We start from the raw sequence: 18,010 nt of genomic DNA, 5'->3' as shown, positions 1-18,010 counted from the left end.
TTAGCTAACTTTGGTAACTATCTGCCTAAGCAGACTAATGTAGTAACTAAAACAACTGCAATATAATGTTTGACCATACCTTACAAAGTTAATTGTATATAACACATAACTTAAAAATATGAAGCCACAAAAGATTTTAAGAATTAACAAAAGTACTAATTTATACTTTGAGTTCTAAAGTTACAATTTTATTAGAAAACTGAATGTTACGATTACATTAGAGTCAAAACAAAATGCTAATGAAAAGACTTACCAGGTGTTTTCTTCTGGCAAGATATGTGATTTACCATATACAAGTTAAGGAGGTCTAAACTGACAGTGGAATTTTTGACAGGGGATAAAACCCCCAGTAATTTCATTTTTGATTTTAACCTTTTCTTTTCAAAATATTCCTAAAACAATTAAAAATAAAAGTTATTACAACAGCCATATGATTTTAGGCAGAATCATAAAAATAAAAAAGCAATAATGCTATTAAATAGTTGACTTGACATTTTTATATTTTTGATACCCCCTTTATATGTTTACATATAAACTGAAATCAATCATGATGACTTATAATTTGCCCAAAGACTCTTAATTTCACAGCCTCTTAAAATCTTTCTTTTGTTAAACGTAATGACTTTAAAACAGAGCCATTCCCCGGTATCAAAAGATTAAAAATTATATGAAATGTAGAAAGTTGCCAATTTAATTCCCTTTGTTATCCTTCCATGACTCCTACTTTGCCATTAGCAAGGGTTGTACTGTGGAGAGGACTGAGAAGTGAATGGGAGATAAGAGTGAAGAGGCATAGCAGGAAAGGGAAAGGACCCAGAAAGGGAGCAAAAATTGTTTCAATAGGGGAAAATTAAGTATGTTTGAGTATCAGTGTAAAGCCTCCAGTTGACAGTGACTGGTGGAGGATATAAGAAAGAGAAGAATTAATTGATGCCATGAAGTCCCTGAGAAAGATGGAATCCAGATTGCAGATTCCTTTGACTAGAGGAAACTACAGTACTTCCACAGTCACAGAAGGGAAAGATTTAGTGAAGATATAAGATAGTTTACAGAACTGGTAGTAGAAATCTGAGATAATTCTCATGATACCTTCTATTGCCTCTAAAATATAAGACAAAGTCATCTAATGAGTATGAAAGGATTAAAAAATAGAGTTGGGGAAGAGTACTTTGGGGAAACATGACTTCAAAAATGTCATACCTTTCCTTTAAAAGAAGAGAAAAGAAGCCTAACTAGAGATCAACACTTTGGGGGAGGGCCATATGTCTTTTCCTTTCTTGTAAATATTCACAAGAATGATCCAGAGTTAGAATATAAAAAAAAAAAAAAATCTGGAGACAGACTATATTCATGGTTTATTTACTGAATGCCTACGTTATTGCTTGTCACAATTCCAGGCACAGGCGATACAAAATAAACAAAAGTAATAAAATCCCTCTTCTGATGAATATATGCTAATGAAGGTGAGGGACGACAGAACAAACAAACTTATAACTAAATACGAAATTATGAAAAAGAGTGAGGACTAAAAAAGGGTCCTAGAGAGAAAGTAACTAGAGAGTGGGGAGCTACTTAGATGCTGAGATCAGAGAAAAACAATGTTAAGAGGAGATATTTTGGCTGAAACACAAATGTTGATAAGCCAGGCATGCAAATATCTTGAGGAGGAATATTCCAGACAAAGAGAAGAATGGCAGAAAGAAGTTCAGTGTAGCTAAAACACAATGAATAACAGGGTGAGTAGTAGTAAGAAAGAGAAGTAGGGAAGGTGTAAATCCTTCAGGTCCTTTTCGGCTATGGTTAAGTCAGTATTACTCTAAAAGCAGTGGTGTGCTGCTGGGAGTTGTTTAGAGGTTGGCTGAAGGTCCTCAGGTGGAGCGATCACATCGCACAACCGCACAAACAGATTTACCATGCGGACAAATACAACAAGGAGGAGTTCCAGTACAGCATGCCATGTTGCCCAAGGGCATAGCCACACCAGTCTCAAACACATTTGATAGCTGAGTCTGAACTTGGAGGCATCTTGGCTTTCAGCAGAGTCAGGGATGGGTCCATTATATGATCCATGAACCAGAACCTCACATCTTGTTCTGGAGGGCACTGACCAAGAAGCCAAAGAAATGAAGCTAACATCTTTCTGACAACATTATTATGTTACTTTCTTGTTTCTCCCTTTGATATTGAAAGGATATTCAGACTGTTTGAATGTGCTGGTGACCTGCTCTGCTTCAAGTGAGCAGAGCCAACAGCACCATGGCCCAGCCAGATGAGTGCTATTTGGGCTGCAGCCTTGGCTGAGTGTGACCCCAGAAGCCATGCAGAGCTCTGTACCCAGCACAATACACTTGGTAGATGGAGGAAGCAACTAATCTAAGAATAAGGTCATGGCTATCACAGGGACTGTGTAAACTTGCTCTTTTGTTTTTTCTGCCAAGTATTGTATGTATGGTGGTTTATGTTTCATTGTATTGGAAACTTTCCATTTTACTCAAGAAATCTGTTCCATGTTACCTTGATAAAAGAGGAAGTTTTTATAATATAAAAAATAAAAAAATAATAAAATAAAAGCAGTGAAAAACAACTGAAGCTTTTAAGCAGGAGAATGACAAATTCTGATTTGTGCTTTTAAAAGATCATACTAACTGCTACATGAAGAACAGACTACAAAGGAATGAAAGATAAAACAGAAAAAAATTGGTAAGTTCAATTACATTAGAATTAGGAACTTTCCTTCAAAGACAGCATTAAGAAAAGAAAAATAAAAGCTACAGAGTACACGTATAACCAACAAAAAATTCTAAATATATAAAGACAATAAGCAAAAGACCAACACCACCAAAAAAAATGTAAAAAAAATACTTGGAAAAGTACTTCGTAAAAGAGGAAACATGGATGAAAAGATAACCTTATTAGTCCAAAAAATACAAGTTAAATTTATAGTGAGACATCATCTAAGTTAATAACTATCCTGCTTTTATTATAATCACTCCCTTTTCTTTAAATTTTATGAGCTTTGAACATATTTTTTTTCTGTTTTGGAACTTTTGGCAAACAGAATCCTACTGCTTACCTTGTGTGACTTGTGACGTTTGTTAAAAATTATGTTTGGGGGAGTCATCTACATTAATTCTATGTAGTTGATACATTTTCACTGCTGTACCATTACTTGGGTATCCCACAATTCAACCATTCTACTGCTAATGGACATTTGGATGGTCTCCTTCCCTCCCCAGGCTCTTGCCCTTCTCTTTTGCCTTCTCCTCTTTTTGCTGCGTAACAAAGATCCAAACAAGCTTGCATATGTCTCAAAGTACACATGTGGAAGAGTTTCTCTTGAATATACACTACTCAGTTGTAAGATACATACATGCTCAACTTTATATAATAAAATCAATGTAAGAAAAAGAACTAATAAAAAAGTTAGGAGACAGGTTCTAAGACCATCATAATACTCTAGGCAATAAACGATATGAATTGGGGTACTGATAGCACACGTAGTGAGAAGTGATCAGACGTGGGATATATGTCGGAGCTAGAATCAACAATGATCTTTAAGTCTCTACCTGAGCAAAATGGTTGGCTATTCAAGCTATCTATAAACAAAAAACTGGATAGTCAGTCTTTTAGTTACTTAGGTGAATTTATTAACTTTCAAAAAATATTTCAGAAGATCACTGTTCTCATAATGCTGATATAAATAAAAATATGTATTTTTTTTACCTTTTGCTTTCTCCTTTCCTGCTTGATCAGAACCCTGGTACTGAAAAAAGAAGCAAAACAAAAAAATATAATGGTTAAAAAAATAGTTTCTTAAATGATTGCCATTTTGGCTGAAGACTTGAAATTAACATCTAAAAGTATAGTAACAATTATTTTTTGAAAAGAAAACTATGAAAATTTTATTTATAGCATATACTACTTCAAAAAATTTTCTTAGAAAATTCAAGAAGTAATAAAAACTAACCTCTAATAAATAAAAAACATTAAAAAATCTGAATTATAAAATCAATATAAGCAAAGAGAAAGCAATGCATTGGAAAAGATGTATCCCTGAAACATTCTCATCTGATAGCAATATTCTTGGTCAAAACTGCTATTTTCCTGCCTTTCCTTGTATTTCAATATTCTAATAAAATCGAGAGGGATTAGAGAGAAGATCAAAATCTATATAGGATCTAAGGAACTGTTAAGTTTATTATTAGAGTAACCTGAGTTATATTAATGTATCAGCTAAGTGTTTTTGAAATCATCTAACTTCTTTAAAAAAAAAAAAAAAGCTAGTCATTATGGATGCACCTTATACCTATGATCTTTGTGCTAAACACTGCACTAAATCCCAATGAAAGTACAGTATTTAACAGTTACTAAAATATTTGCTCTCTTAGTAATACTGAAATGCTGTAAAACATTCATGACAATACAAGCAGATCTGCACAATATAGCTTTTTTTTTCAATATATGAAATTTATTGTCAAATTGGTTTCCATACAATACCCAGTGCTCATCCCAAAAGGTGCCCTCCTCAATACCCATCACCCACCCTCCCCTCCCTCCCACCCTGCATCAACCCTCAGTTTGTTCTCAGTTTTTAAGAGTCTCTTATGCTTTGGCTCTCTCCCACTCTAACCTCCTTTTTTTTTTTCCTTCCCATTTCCTTTCCCCCATGGGTTTCTGGTAAGTTTCTCAGGATCCACATAAGAGTGAAAACATATGGTATCTGTCTTTCTTTGTATGGCTTATTTCACTTAGCATAACACTCTCCAGTTCCATCCATGTTGCTACAAAGGGCCATATTTCATTCTTTCTCATCGCCACGTAGTACTCCATTGTGTATATAAACCACAATTTATTCATTGGTTGATGGACATTTAGGCTCTTTCCATAATTTGGCTATTGTTGAGAGTGCTGCTATAAACATTGGGGTACAAGTGCCCCTATGCATCAGTACTCCTGTATCCCTTGGGTAAATTCCTAGCAGTGCTATTGCTGGGTCATAGGGTAGGTCTAGTTTTAATTTTCTGAGGAACCTCCACACTGTTTTCCAGAGTGGCTGCACCAATTTGCATTCCCACCAACAGTGCAAGAGGGTTCCCGTTTCTCCACATCCTCTCCAGCATCTACAGTCTCCTGATTTGTTCATTTTGGCCACTCTGACTGGCGTGAGGTGGTATCTGAGTGTGGTTTTGATTTGTATTTCCCTGATGAGGGGGCGATGTTGAGCATCTTTTCATGTGCCTGTTGGCCATCCAGATGTCTTCTTTAGAGAAGTGTCTATTCATGTTTTCTGCCCATTTCTTCACTGGGTTATTTGTTTTTCGGGTGTGGAGTTTGGTGAGCTCTTTATAGATTTTGGATACTAGCCCTTTGTCCGATATGTCATTTGCAAATATCTTTTCCCATTCCGTTGGTTGTCTTTTAGTTTTTTTTGGTTGTTTCCTTTGCTGTGCAGAAGCTTTTTATCTTCATAAGGTCCCAGTAGTTCATTTTTGCTTTTAATTCCCTTGCCTTTGGGGATGTGTCAAGTAAGAAATTGCTGCGGCTGAGATCAGAGAGGTCTTTTCCTGCTTTCTCCTCTAGGGTTTTGATGGTTTCCTGTCTCACATTCAGGTTCTTAATCTGTTTTGAGTTTATTTTTGTGAATGGTGTGAGAAAGTGGTCTAGTTTCAACCTTCTGCATGTTGCTGTCCAATTCTCCCAGCACCATTTGTTAAAGAGACTGTCTTTTTTCCATTGGATGTTCTTTCCTGCTTTGTCAAAGATGAGTTGGCCATACGTTTGTGGGTCTAGTTCTGGGGTTTCTATTCTATTCCATTGGTCTATGTGTCTGTTTTTGTGCCATGCACAATATAGCTTTTAGATATACATGAAACTATGGCCTCAAATTCAAGATTTGTGCAAGAATTATAAGTAAAATAATCAAATGTATCTTAGCTATATGAAATAACATGAAAATAATACCTAATAACGAGTACCATATATCTTGTACCACTCTAAATACTTTAAATACTTTATATGTATAAACTCACTTAATCTTCACAGCAAATCCATAAAATTGTATCTATTTTTATCCCCATTTTACTGATGGAGAAACTAAGACACAGAAAGGTTAAGTAACTTACCCAAGGTCACACTGCTAGTAAGTGGTAGAACCAGGATTCAAATACAAGAATTCTGAGTGTGAAGTTTTTAACTAGTACACTACACTACTTTCCAAGTATGTTGACTGTGAATACATCACAAAGCCATTCATTTTTCCAAATGAAATTTTTCCAAATTTTCATAAACTACATGAATGACAGTTACTGAATACCCTCATATTTTGCCATTTATTGAACTTGTTCTTTAGCATATCTCCCAATAGCTATGTGTTAATTGACCAGTTTAAGCTCATTGATCAAAGAATCCAATCTATTCTGTTCTATGCAGCAAAAGTGTACTGCTGGCTTTCAAATTTTAGGGGAAAAAAGGAAAATAAATTACATTTCACTGGCATCTCAAATGCTAAGTTTGGATAAGACCAGAGAGATTAGTTTATTCTCCATCATTTTAAAGTTTACAAAAACTTGCACAGAGTACAAAGAGACTTTTCAAAGTTCAGAAATATAAGTAGTATGACAGAGCCAGCAATATTAAGCATTTCAGATTATAAACAGATAATAAAAAGAAATATCAATTCTATCAGCAGTTCTCACATTATGAAAATCAGCAGAATTAGGGACAAGTCAAAATCTAAATACAGTCTTTATATATGCATAGATGAAGTGCTTTTATTCCAGGTTGATTTTCCATTATCCAGGACACTTCTTATGGCTCTCACCAAATTCTTTGTACTACACAATCCCCATCACTATGTGCCTAAGAAAAGTCCATTAGGAACTCAAGACTAGCTCCTACATCAGCCTACTAATCACTAGACCATAATGAAAGTGAAAAAGGATCCTGATGTAGAAGTCAAAGGTAATTTCTTAAATAGGACATTTTAGATTGTTATAAAGGAAACCAATGCTACTCAACAGTGTCTAAATGTTTTACTGAATATAATCACTCTCAATGAGGTGCCCTAAAGAAAAAACATTGCATCAATTAGGATTCTTAGTTATAAGAAACTGAAAGCCCCTTTGGTTAAACAGAAAATAAATGTATTAAAAGGAAGCTGGGTAGCCAACAGACCTGGCAAGAAGGCTGAGAAAGCAAGTTTGGCAACCAGTAGGAAGAAGAAATCGAGGCTGTTGTGAGGTCACAGTAAAAAATCATGCCATAATTAGTTTCATAGGACACCACTGCTGACATGGTGAACCCTGGACACCACTGACTATATACCACTGTCACCAAAAACCCAAGTTTGGCTGCCTGTCACTTGAAAAGCCAATACTCAAGAGCTTTGATTGGAAAGGAATTTGAGCTTTATTCAGGAGGCTGGCCACCTGGGAAGAAGGCAGACTCCTGTGCAAAAACCAACTCCAAGGTTTCTGCCTGACCCAAAGATTTTTAAAGGAACTTTAGGGCAGTTAATCAGTAAAAGAAAAAAACCTACGACTATCTGGTCAATTAATCTTTGACAAAGCAGGAAAGAATATGCAATGGAAAAAAGACAGTCTCTTCAAAAAATAGTGTTGGAAACTAGACAGCAATGTACAAAAGAACAAAACTGGGGGTGCCTGGCTGGTTCGGTCAGTACATCATGTGACTCTTGATCTCAGGGTCAGGGGTTTAAGCCCCATTTAGGCATGGAGACTACCAAAAAAAAAAAAAAGAGAGAGCTAAAAAAATACAAAATTGGACCACTTTCTTACACTGTACACAAAACAAATTCAAAATGGATTAAAGACCTAAATGTGAGACAGGAAAACATCAAAACCCTAGAGCAGAACAAAGACAGCAACCTCTTTCACATCAGTCATAGCAACTTTTTACTAGATATGTCTCTTGAGGCAAGAGAAACAAAAGCAAAAATATATTGGGACTTCATTAAAATAAAAAGCTTCTGCACAGCAAAGGAAACAATCAACAAAACTAAAAGGTAACCTATAGAATGGGAGAACATATTCACAAATGACGTATCTGATAAAAGGTTAGTATCCAAACCTATAAAGAACCTATCAAATTCAACACCCAAAAAACAAATGATCCAGTTAAAATACTGGACAGAAGACATACATGTTTTCCAAGGAAGACATACAGATGGCCAACAGACACACGGAAAGATGTTCAACATCACTCATTATCAGGGAAATTTAAATCAATATTACAATGAGATAACACCTCACACCTGTCAAAACAGCTAAAATAAAGGACATAAAAAACAACAGGTGTTGCTGAGGATGTGGAGAAAGGAGAACCCTCCTGCACTGGTGGTGGAAATGCAAACTGGCCCAGTTACTGTGGAAAATGATATGGAGGTTCCTCAAAAAGTTAAAAATAGAACTACCCTGTAACCCAGCATTTGCACTGCTAGGTATTTACCCAAAGACTACAAAAACACTAATTTGAAGGGATACATGCACCCTGATGTTTATAGCAGCATTATCGACAGTAGGCAAATTATCTAACAGCCCAAATGTCCACTGATTGATGAATGGATAAAGAAGATGTGGTGTATGTATATGTGTGTGGGTACACACACACACACACACACACACACACACACACACACACACAAAATGGAGTATTACCCAGCCGTAAAAAAGAATGAAATTTTGCTACTCACAATATGTGGATGGAGCTAGAGAGTATTACACTAAGCAAAATAGAGACAGACGAACAGAAATATGATTTCACTGATACATGGAATTTAAGAAACAAATGATCATGGGGGGGAGGGGAGGAAGAAAGAGGAAAACTGAGAAACAGACTCTTAACTACAGAAAACAAACTAATGGTTACCAGAGTAGAGGTGGGTGGGGGGATGGATTAAATAGGTAATGGGAATTCAGGAGAGCACTTGTGAGGAGTGCCAGGTGTTTTATGGAAGTGTGGAATGACTATATTGTACACCTGAAAATAATATTACACTTTATGTTAACCAACTGGAATTTAAATAAAAACTTTAAAAAATTAGGGGCACCTGGGTGGCTCAGTCGGTTGATCGTCCAACTTTGGCTCAGGTCATGATCTCACGGCTCGTGAGTTCAAGCCCTGCATCGGGCTCTGTGCTGACAGCTCAGAGCCTTGGAGCCTGCTTCAGATTCTATGTCTCCCTCTCTCTCTCTACCCCTCCCCCACTCATGGTCTGTCTCTCTCTGTCTCAAAAATAAATAAACATTAAAAAAAAACTTTAGAGGCGCCTGGGTGGCTCAGTCGGTTAAGCGGCCGACTTCGGCTCAGGTCATGATCTCACGGTCAGTGAGTTCAAGCCCCACGTCGGGCTCTGTGCTGACAGCTCGGAGCCTGGAGCCTATTTCAGATTCTGTGTCTCCCTCTCGCTGACCCTCCCCTGTTCATGCTCTGTCTCTCTCTGTCTCAAAAATAAATAAAACGTTAAAAAAAAAAATTAAAAAAAAACTTTAAAAAATTAAATTTAAAAATTAAAAAAAAATTTTAAAAATTAGTAAAAGGGGACACAGTGGTAACACTCCTTGAATGCTTACAGACTCAATGGTGCTAGCTACAAATGTCATCGTGGTGGTTGGAGGTTGTACAAGAGGGTTTTATTCTGAGTCTTTCTAGGAAACCATGCATGATCTATAGATAAAGAAAGGTTTAGTTAATCATGAGGGCTGAAGGTGCTTGCTAAAAGTTAAAGACTATAATAGGTTGGCCAGAGGCGCCAAGGTGGCTTCACCCTCTCCACTGCTGAACAGTAAATACCTCCGTCTGGCATCATTGACATTACTGCCTCTGAAAATTCAATCCTGCTGCAGCACCTACAAGTGCCTACAACTACAATAGATGCTCTGTATTCCTTAACTACTATTCAATATACAGGACAAGTGCATCAAAGTCTGAACTTAGATCATACGCCCATTACGTAGCTGCAAAACAGACTGAAACAAGTATCTGGGTTTGTTTTGTTTTGTTTTGCCAGATTCTATAGAGGAATGTGGCCTATGCCTAGCACCAAAACTCAGAAGGTGGGAAATATCCCACATGCCGACAAGGGGCTCAGATGCTGGGCTGCCAAAGAGTGTAAACAGCTACTTAAAAAATGTTATACAATGAAATTAAGAAGTTAGTGACTCAAAAGTAATTTTTTATGTGGCTATGTCAGATGTGTGTGTGTGTGTGTGTGTGTGTGTGTTCCTAACAGTTGCATCTAATGTTCTAATGGATTTGCTTAGGTGAAAAGGTGAATATCAAAATAACAATGTTATTCTTTTTTTTTTTGCTCCCCAAGGGTTGAGCAAAATGGCAATATAGAAGGCTCCTGAGCTCCCCTCTTCCCACAGACACACCAAACGTACCACATTCCCTCTGAAAGAGATCCAGAAACTAGCTGAGTGACTCCTACATACTAGATAAATGAGAAAATACCCACACTGAAACAAGTAGGAAAGGCTCAGACACACACTTACCATAAACACGCCCTCCCCCCAGCCATAGCACAGTGCCATATAGTGAGGAGGGAACCCCCAACTCCTAGTTTTGACCAGAGAAGCAAATGGTTTGTACTCCATATACAGCATTCCAACTCTCACTGGAGAGTCAGGTTCCTAAAAATGTAGGTCTGAAAGCCAACAGGGCCTATGTCCAGGAGACCCACAAGACATAGCAAACAAATAAGCTATTCATAATGGGCATGCAGCATTCATCACAGCTATCCCTGAGGGTTCAGCATGGAGTGAGCAGGTAAATCATCTATCTCCCAGCCTTTCCCTGAAAAAGGTTTATCTGCATACTTTAAAAGCTCCCGCCTGACAGTCAGGCTGATCATTCCATCAGGAATTAGAAAGCCAGAGGATACCTCTCCTGCCTATTTCTAAACCACTCCAGTTTACCAGCATCTCCCTAGAAGAGGATGCTGTGCTCCAGCCAATATAGCTGTCACCCAAAGAACAAGTCACTGGAGGTCCTGACACTGATAACCAAAGGGGCTTCCACTCAAGAAACCAAAAGAACATTAGTAAACAAAGAAACAATTCTTAGCCTATCACCCCAGGGCTAAGCAAGAAGTAACCAGGCAAAATCTCTTAAATCCATTATTTCTCTGAAAAAGGTTTATCTGTTTACCTTAAAAAATGCTGCCCTGGGGCAAAGATCCTAATCTAGCAAGCATTAACAAGCTGTCTGTGATCTTCAGAGACCTTCGAAGACTGCAAACCTCTCTCATGCCTTCTCCCCACTCCAATGAAACCAAATCTCCAGTATCTACCAGGAAATAGCTTGTACAGCATATTTAGCACCACAACTTTTGTGACAGCCACCTAAAGGACTGGTCTCCAGATCACCTGATTCTAATAGTCAATGGAGCTTGCATTCACCATTCCCACAGAAATGTAGCAAACAATGAAATAGTTCTTTGGGCATAGAAACACAACCCAGAGGCTATCCAAGGAGCCCAGCACAGCTAGAGCAAGCAAAAAAGCTCACCTCTCAGTTTTGTTTTGTTTTGTTTTGTTTTGTTTTGTTTTTCCTGGAAGGAGCTTAAATACATGCATACCTCAAGGCAGTTAGCAACCAGGTGCTAACTGTATCTTACCCGCTAGGACCCACCTACTACTAAGAAACAGAACAAAGAAGGCTTGGACAATAATAAAAGTTTGAGAGACAACTAGGAGGTAGAGCCTGGCTGATCAAGGAGATTTAATTCCTTCATTAAGACCATTCTGTCAAAACTGGGAGAAAGAGGGAAATTTAGGGAGGATCAAGGAGTAGGAAGATCCTGAGCCTACCTCTTCACACAGACATAGCAAGGCAACAATTGTATATATACAACTCACTCTACAAATGACTTGAAGACTGGCAGAACAGATCCTCCACAGCTAATGCCACACTGAGAAGGGTAGCAAGGGCAGAGTTACAGCCAGGAAAAAACCCTCCGGTGAGACAACCTACAAACAGGAAGGATGTCATAGGGATGGAGGTCCTGGTGAGGAGTGAGGGAATCAATCCCGTTATCAGGCACACCCAGCACTGCTGGGGGTCAGGATTTCAGAGTCAGGGGGACTTTACTGCAAGAGAGCCAGAGGGATACAGGAAACTGATATTCCACTCTTAAAGAGCCAGCATACTAATCACTCAGTCCAAGACCCAGAATAAAAATAGCATATTGAAAAGCACCAGGGTTATAAATAAAAGATTTATTGACTAATTTTAGGGCATGTGCCAGAGGGGCAGGGATCTGTAGAAGCTTTCTCTGGGAATAGAAATGCTGGCACAACTTTTCTTGCCCTCCTTCAACCTAGCTGGTCAGATTCTTGCAAGAGCCAGTTCCAACACTCTCTGTGTGCTCTCTACGTGCTCTCCATGTACTTTGCTAGTACCACTGGTTCCACCCTGGCATTCCCTTGAAATTATGCACTACCTAACCCACCTGTCCCAACAGGCACCCCTCCAAAGCAGCTCCCACCCCGCCACACCCAGCAGCCCCAGAGGAGATTAGCACCACTCTAAAGCAGTTCTTGCCCCAGAGAAAGGGAAGTCAGGCCAAGCCACCAACATGCCCACCGCAGTTGCAGATGGGCCTCTCAGCCAGCCATTCCAGTGCCCAGTCCTGCCCAGCGGTGCACCCATAGCAGTCAGGGCCAATCATTGCAGACAGTTGGCTTGGGGGCCAGTCCAAACTACCAGGGAACCCACAGAAGTCACAATCACAACAGGAAGGCACATGCAGCCCATAAAGGGGATACCCCTAGAGTGTCTGGTTCTTGTAACCAGGGGCAATTGCACTACTGGGTGCCACAGGATGCCTTCTACAGAAGACCACTACTTTCAAAACCAGGAGCTGACCTCCCTAATACATAGAAACAAACATAGAATCAGAAAAAAATAAAGAGACAAAGGAATATGTTCTAAACAAAAGAACAAAACCACAGAAAACTAAACAAAACAGAGATAAGTCATCTACCTGCTAAAGAGTTCAAACTAATGGTAATAAAGATGTTCACTGAAGTTGAGAGAAGAGTGGATGAACTCAGAACTTCAACAAAGAGAAAATATAAAAAGGAACCATCAAAACTAAAAAAATAACTGAAAGGAAAAATATATCACGGTGAATAATAACAGATTAAGAGAATGCAGAAGGGGCGACTGGGGGGCTCAGTCGGTTAAGCAACTGACTTAGGCTCAGATCATGATCTCACAGCTCGTGAGTTCGAGCCCCAGGTCGGGCTCTGTGCTGACAGCTCAGAGCTTGGAGCCTGCTTCAGATTCTGTGTCTCTGTCTCTCTCTCTGCCCCTCCCCCACTTGTGCTCTGTCTCTCTCTCTCTCTCTCTCTCTCTCTCTCAAAAATAAATAAAATGTAAAAAAAAAAAAAAAAAGAGAGAGAGACTGCATAAAAATAGATAGCAATCTGGAAGACAGGGTAGTGTAAAGCACCCAAGGACAATAACAAAAAAGAAACAAATAGAAAAAAAAGGAAAAACAAAATGAGGATAGCTTAAGGAATCTCTGGAATAATATCAAGCATAATAGCATTAACATTATAAGGGTCCCAGAGAAAAAGAGAGAGACAGAATGGGGCAGAAAACTTATTTGAAGATATAATAGCTAAAAACTTCCTTAACTTGGAGAAAGAGATAGACATCCAGGTCCAGGAGGCAAAGAAAGCCCAAACAAGATGAACCCAAGAAAGTCTACATAAATACAATAATTAAGATTTCAAAAGTTACAAATAAGAGAGAATCTTAAATGAAGCAAGAGCAAAGCAAATCGTTACATACAAGAGAAATCATATAAGACTATTGGCTGATTTTTCAGGAGAAACTTTGCAGACCAAAAGTAAAAACATGATATATTCAAAATAATAAAAGGAGAAAACTTACAAGAATCCTTTACCCTGTAAGGTTACCCTGTAATCTTTCAGAATTAAAAGAGAGAGAGTTTCCCAAAAAAGGAGTTCATCACCACAAAGCCAGGCTTTCAAAAAATATTAAGGGGACTTCTTCAAGGGAAAAAGAAAAAGTCAAACAAAGATAAAGAAAATAATGGAAGGAAAAAAATTTCACTGGCAAAAGCAAATATATAGAAAAGACACTAGATCAATCACTATAAAGCTAGTATGAAAATCAAAAGACAAAAGCAATAAAATCAATTATATCTACAAATTAGGAAATACACAAAATAAAACATCTAAAATATGAAAAATGTATTTTAGAAATAAAATCTTAAAAGCCTCTAATATATATATATATATATATATAATGTGGAAAGGGCAATAAATATGTTTATAAATGTGTTGTAACTTAAGTCACATCCAAATTAATATAGACTGTATTATACAAAGGATATTATATATAAGCCACATGATAACCAGAAACTAAAAACCTATATGAAATACACAAAGAACAAAGAGAAATAAATGCAAACACCACTAGGGAAAATCTGCAATTCACAGGGGAAGAGAGCAAGAATAGAGAAGAACTATAAAAACAACTAAGAAAACAATGAATAAAATGGCATAAGTACCCAACCAATAATTATTTTTAAAAAGTTTTTAATGTTTATTTTTGAGAGAGAAAGAATGTGAGCAGGGGAGTGGCAGAGACAAAGGTAGACACAGAATCCAAAGCAGGCTCCAGGCTCTGAGCTGTTAGCACAGAGCTCTAGGTGGGGTCAAACTCATGAACCATGAGATCATGACCTGAGCCAAAGTCAGAGGTTTAACTGACTGAGCCACCCAAGCACTCCCCAATAATTACTTTAAATGTAAATGGAATAAACTCTCTAATCAAAAGACATATGCTGACTGCATGGATTAAAAAAAAAAAAAATTATACACTACTTACAAAAACCTTCAGAACTAAAGACACATACAAACTGAAAGAGAAGAGAAAGAAAAAGATATTCCAAGCAAATGGAAGCAAACAAACAAAAATTTGGGGCCGTAATACCTAGACTTTAAAACAAAGACTGTAACAAGACACAAAGAAGAGCATTACATAATGATATACACATCAATCCAAAAACTTTAATAGTTGTAAATATCTGTACACCCAATACAGGAACATCTGAATACATAAAGCAATACTAACAGACACAAAGGGAGAAATTACAGTAGTGGATTAATATAATAATAGTAGTGTATTTTAACACCTCACTTACATCAATAGAAAATCATCCAGACAGAAGATCAATAAGACAACAGCGAATATGAACAACACATTAGACCACATGGACTTGACAGATATATATACAAATACAGATTATACATTCTTTTCATAAATTTTTTAAAGTTTATTTATTTATTTTGAGAGAGAGACCATGGGAATGGGGGAGGAGCAGAGAAAGAGGGAGACTGAGAATCCCAAGCAACTCCATACTGTTAGCTCAGAACTTGACAAGGGACTTGAATCCATGAAATCATGAGATCATGACCTGAGCCAAAACCAAGAGTCAGTTGTTTAACCAACTAAGCCACCCAGGCACCCTACATTCTTCTCAACATAGAACATAGTATGTTCCCCAGAACAGGGTGCATGTTGGGCCACGACACCAGTCTCAATAAATTTAAAAAGGCTGAAATCATATAAAGCATTTTTCTAATCACAGCAGTATGAAACTAGAAATGAATTACAAGAAAAAACTTGGAAAAAACACAAATATGTAGAGACTAAATATCATGCTACCAAACAACCAACGGATCAATGAAGAAATCAGAGAGGAAACCAAAAAATATCTGGAGACAAATGAGAATGCAAATTTTCAAATTGGGGACATAGGAACGGCAATTCTAAGAGGGAATTTTATACCAATATAGGTGTACCTCAAGAAGCAAGACACATCTCAAATAAGTAATATAACCTTTTACCTAAGGGAACCAAAAACAAAACAAAACAAAAAGCCCAAAGTTAGTAGAGAGGAATAATAAAGCTTAAAATGGAAATAAAGAAAATAGAGACTATAAAAAAAGGAAAAAAAAAATCAATGAACTAAGAGCTGGTTCTTTGAAAATTTAAACAAAAACTTAAAAAAAACCCTTAAACTTAGATTCATTAAGAAGAATTTCAAAAAAATTAAATCAGAAATGAGGAACAACTGATACCACAGAAATTCACAGGATTGTAAGAGACAACTTCAAAAATTATATGGCAACAAATTAAAAATGAAGAAATTAATAAACTTCCAGAAACATACAACAATCTTTCAAGATTGAACAGGAAGAAACAAATTCTGAACAAACCATTACTAGTAATGAAACCAAGTCAGTAATCAAAGAACTCAACAAAAGGCCAGGACAAGATGGCTTCCCAGGTGAATTTTACTAAATAAGAGTTAATACCTATCCTTCTCAAACTATTCCAAAAAACAGAAGAGGAAGGAATGCCTCCAAATTTATTCTATCAGGCAAGGGTTATCCTGACACCACAACACAACGAAAGTAAAATTTTAAAAATACATTAAAAGGATCATTCACCAAGATCGACTGCATTTTAACTAAGAGCTGCACAGATAGTTCAATATACACATATCAACATGCTACAGCACATTAACAAAATAAAATATAAAAATCACACATCATCTCAATAATGGCAAAGAAAACATTTGACAAAATTCAACTTCCTTTCATCGTAAAAAGTCACAGCAAAGTGGGTTTATAGAGAACATACCACAACATAATAAAGGCCATATATGACAAACCCACAGCTAACAACATAGTCAATGGTGAAAATCTGAAAGCTATTCTCTAAAATCAAGAGCAAGACAAGGATATCCACTCTCACCACTTTTGTTTGACAAAATATTGCAAATCCTGGCTGTGGTGTTCAGACAAAAAAAAAAAAAAAAAAAAAGACATCCAAATTGGTAAGGAAGAAGTCAAACATCACTATTTGTAGATAACATTATACCTAACACAGAAAACTCTAAAAGCTCCACCAAAAAAACTATTATAATTAATAACTGAATTCAGTAAAGTTGCAGAATAAAAATTAATATGCAGAAACCTGTTGTGTTTCTATATACTAATAATGAAGTAGCAAAAAAAGATATTAAGAAAACTATTAGATTTACAATTGTATCAAAGAGAATAAAATACTTAGGAATAAATTTAACCAAAGAGGTGAAAGACCTATACTCTGAAAACTTTAAGACTTTGATGAAAGAAACTGAAGAAAACACAAATAAATGGAAAAATACTCTATGTTCATGTACTGGAAAAATTCTTATTGTAAAAAATGTCCTTACTACCCAAAGCAATCTACAGATTCAGTGCAAACTCAATAAAAATATCAATTATATTTTTCACAGAACTAAAACAAGTAATCGTAAAATTTGTATCAGGCTACAAAAGACACTGAACAGCCAAAGCAATGTTGAGAAAGGAGGACAAAGATGAAGGCTTCACAATCCCAGATTTTGAATATACTACAAACCTGTGGTAATCAAGACAATAAGATATTGATATAAAAAAACAACACCAGAATGAAACAGAGTCCAGAAATAAACCCACATTTTTATGGTCAACTAATCTATGACAAGGGAGGCAAAAATGTACATTAGAAAAGACAGTCTTTTCAATAATTAGTACTGGGAATACAGGACAGCTATATGCATTAAAAAAAAAAAAGAAGAAGAAAGAAACTGGACCACTCTTTTATACCATACGCAAAAATGAATTCAAAATGTATTAATGATATAAATGTAAAACCTGAAACCACAAAAAATTCCTATAAGAAAACATAGGCAGTAAACTCATGGACATTGACCTTAGCAATATTTTTCTGGATCTGTCTTCTTAGAAAGGGAAACAAAAGCAAAAATGAACAACTGGAATATCAACAAACTAAGAAGCTTTTGCACAATGATATATACCATCAACAAAACAGCAACCTTGTTAATGGGAGAAATATTTTCAAGTGATGTATCCAATAAGGGGTTAATATCCAAAATAGGCAGAAGACATGAAAAGAC

The 18,010-nt window shown here is 36.7% G+C and overlaps 1 protein-coding gene and 1 pseudogene across 2 annotated transcripts in view; one reads left to right on the top strand and one right to left on the bottom strand.

The window, feature by feature from the left end:
- CB4H12orf40 (chromosome B4 C12orf40 homolog) overlaps positions 1–3,757 on the bottom strand; it is a 56,687-nt gene extending 52,930 nt beyond the window's left edge. For both annotated transcript variants that reach the window (XM_007090798.3, XM_042990805.1), the window contains exons 1-2: positions 3,724–3,757; positions 254–392 (exon numbers count right to left, since the gene is read on the bottom strand). In XM_007090798.3, coding sequence (XP_007090860.3) covers positions 254–359 — 106 coding nt within the window. In that variant the 5' untranslated portion in view covers positions 360–392; positions 3,724–3,757. The remainder of the gene's footprint in view (positions 1–253; positions 393–3,723) is intronic.
- On the top strand, positions 1,725–2,127 carry LOC107180430 (annotated as a pseudogene).
- Positions 3,758–18,010: the final 14,253 nt, after the last annotated feature.

Source organism: Panthera tigris, chromosome B4 (assembly GCF_018350195.1).
Source record: "Panthera tigris isolate Pti1 chromosome B4, P.tigris_Pti1_mat1.1, whole genome shotgun sequence".
NCBI lineage: Eukaryota > Metazoa > Chordata > Mammalia > Carnivora > Felidae > Panthera > Panthera tigris.
Note: the sequence above shows the minus strand (reverse complement) of the source record. Positions and strands in the feature narration are given on the sequence as shown.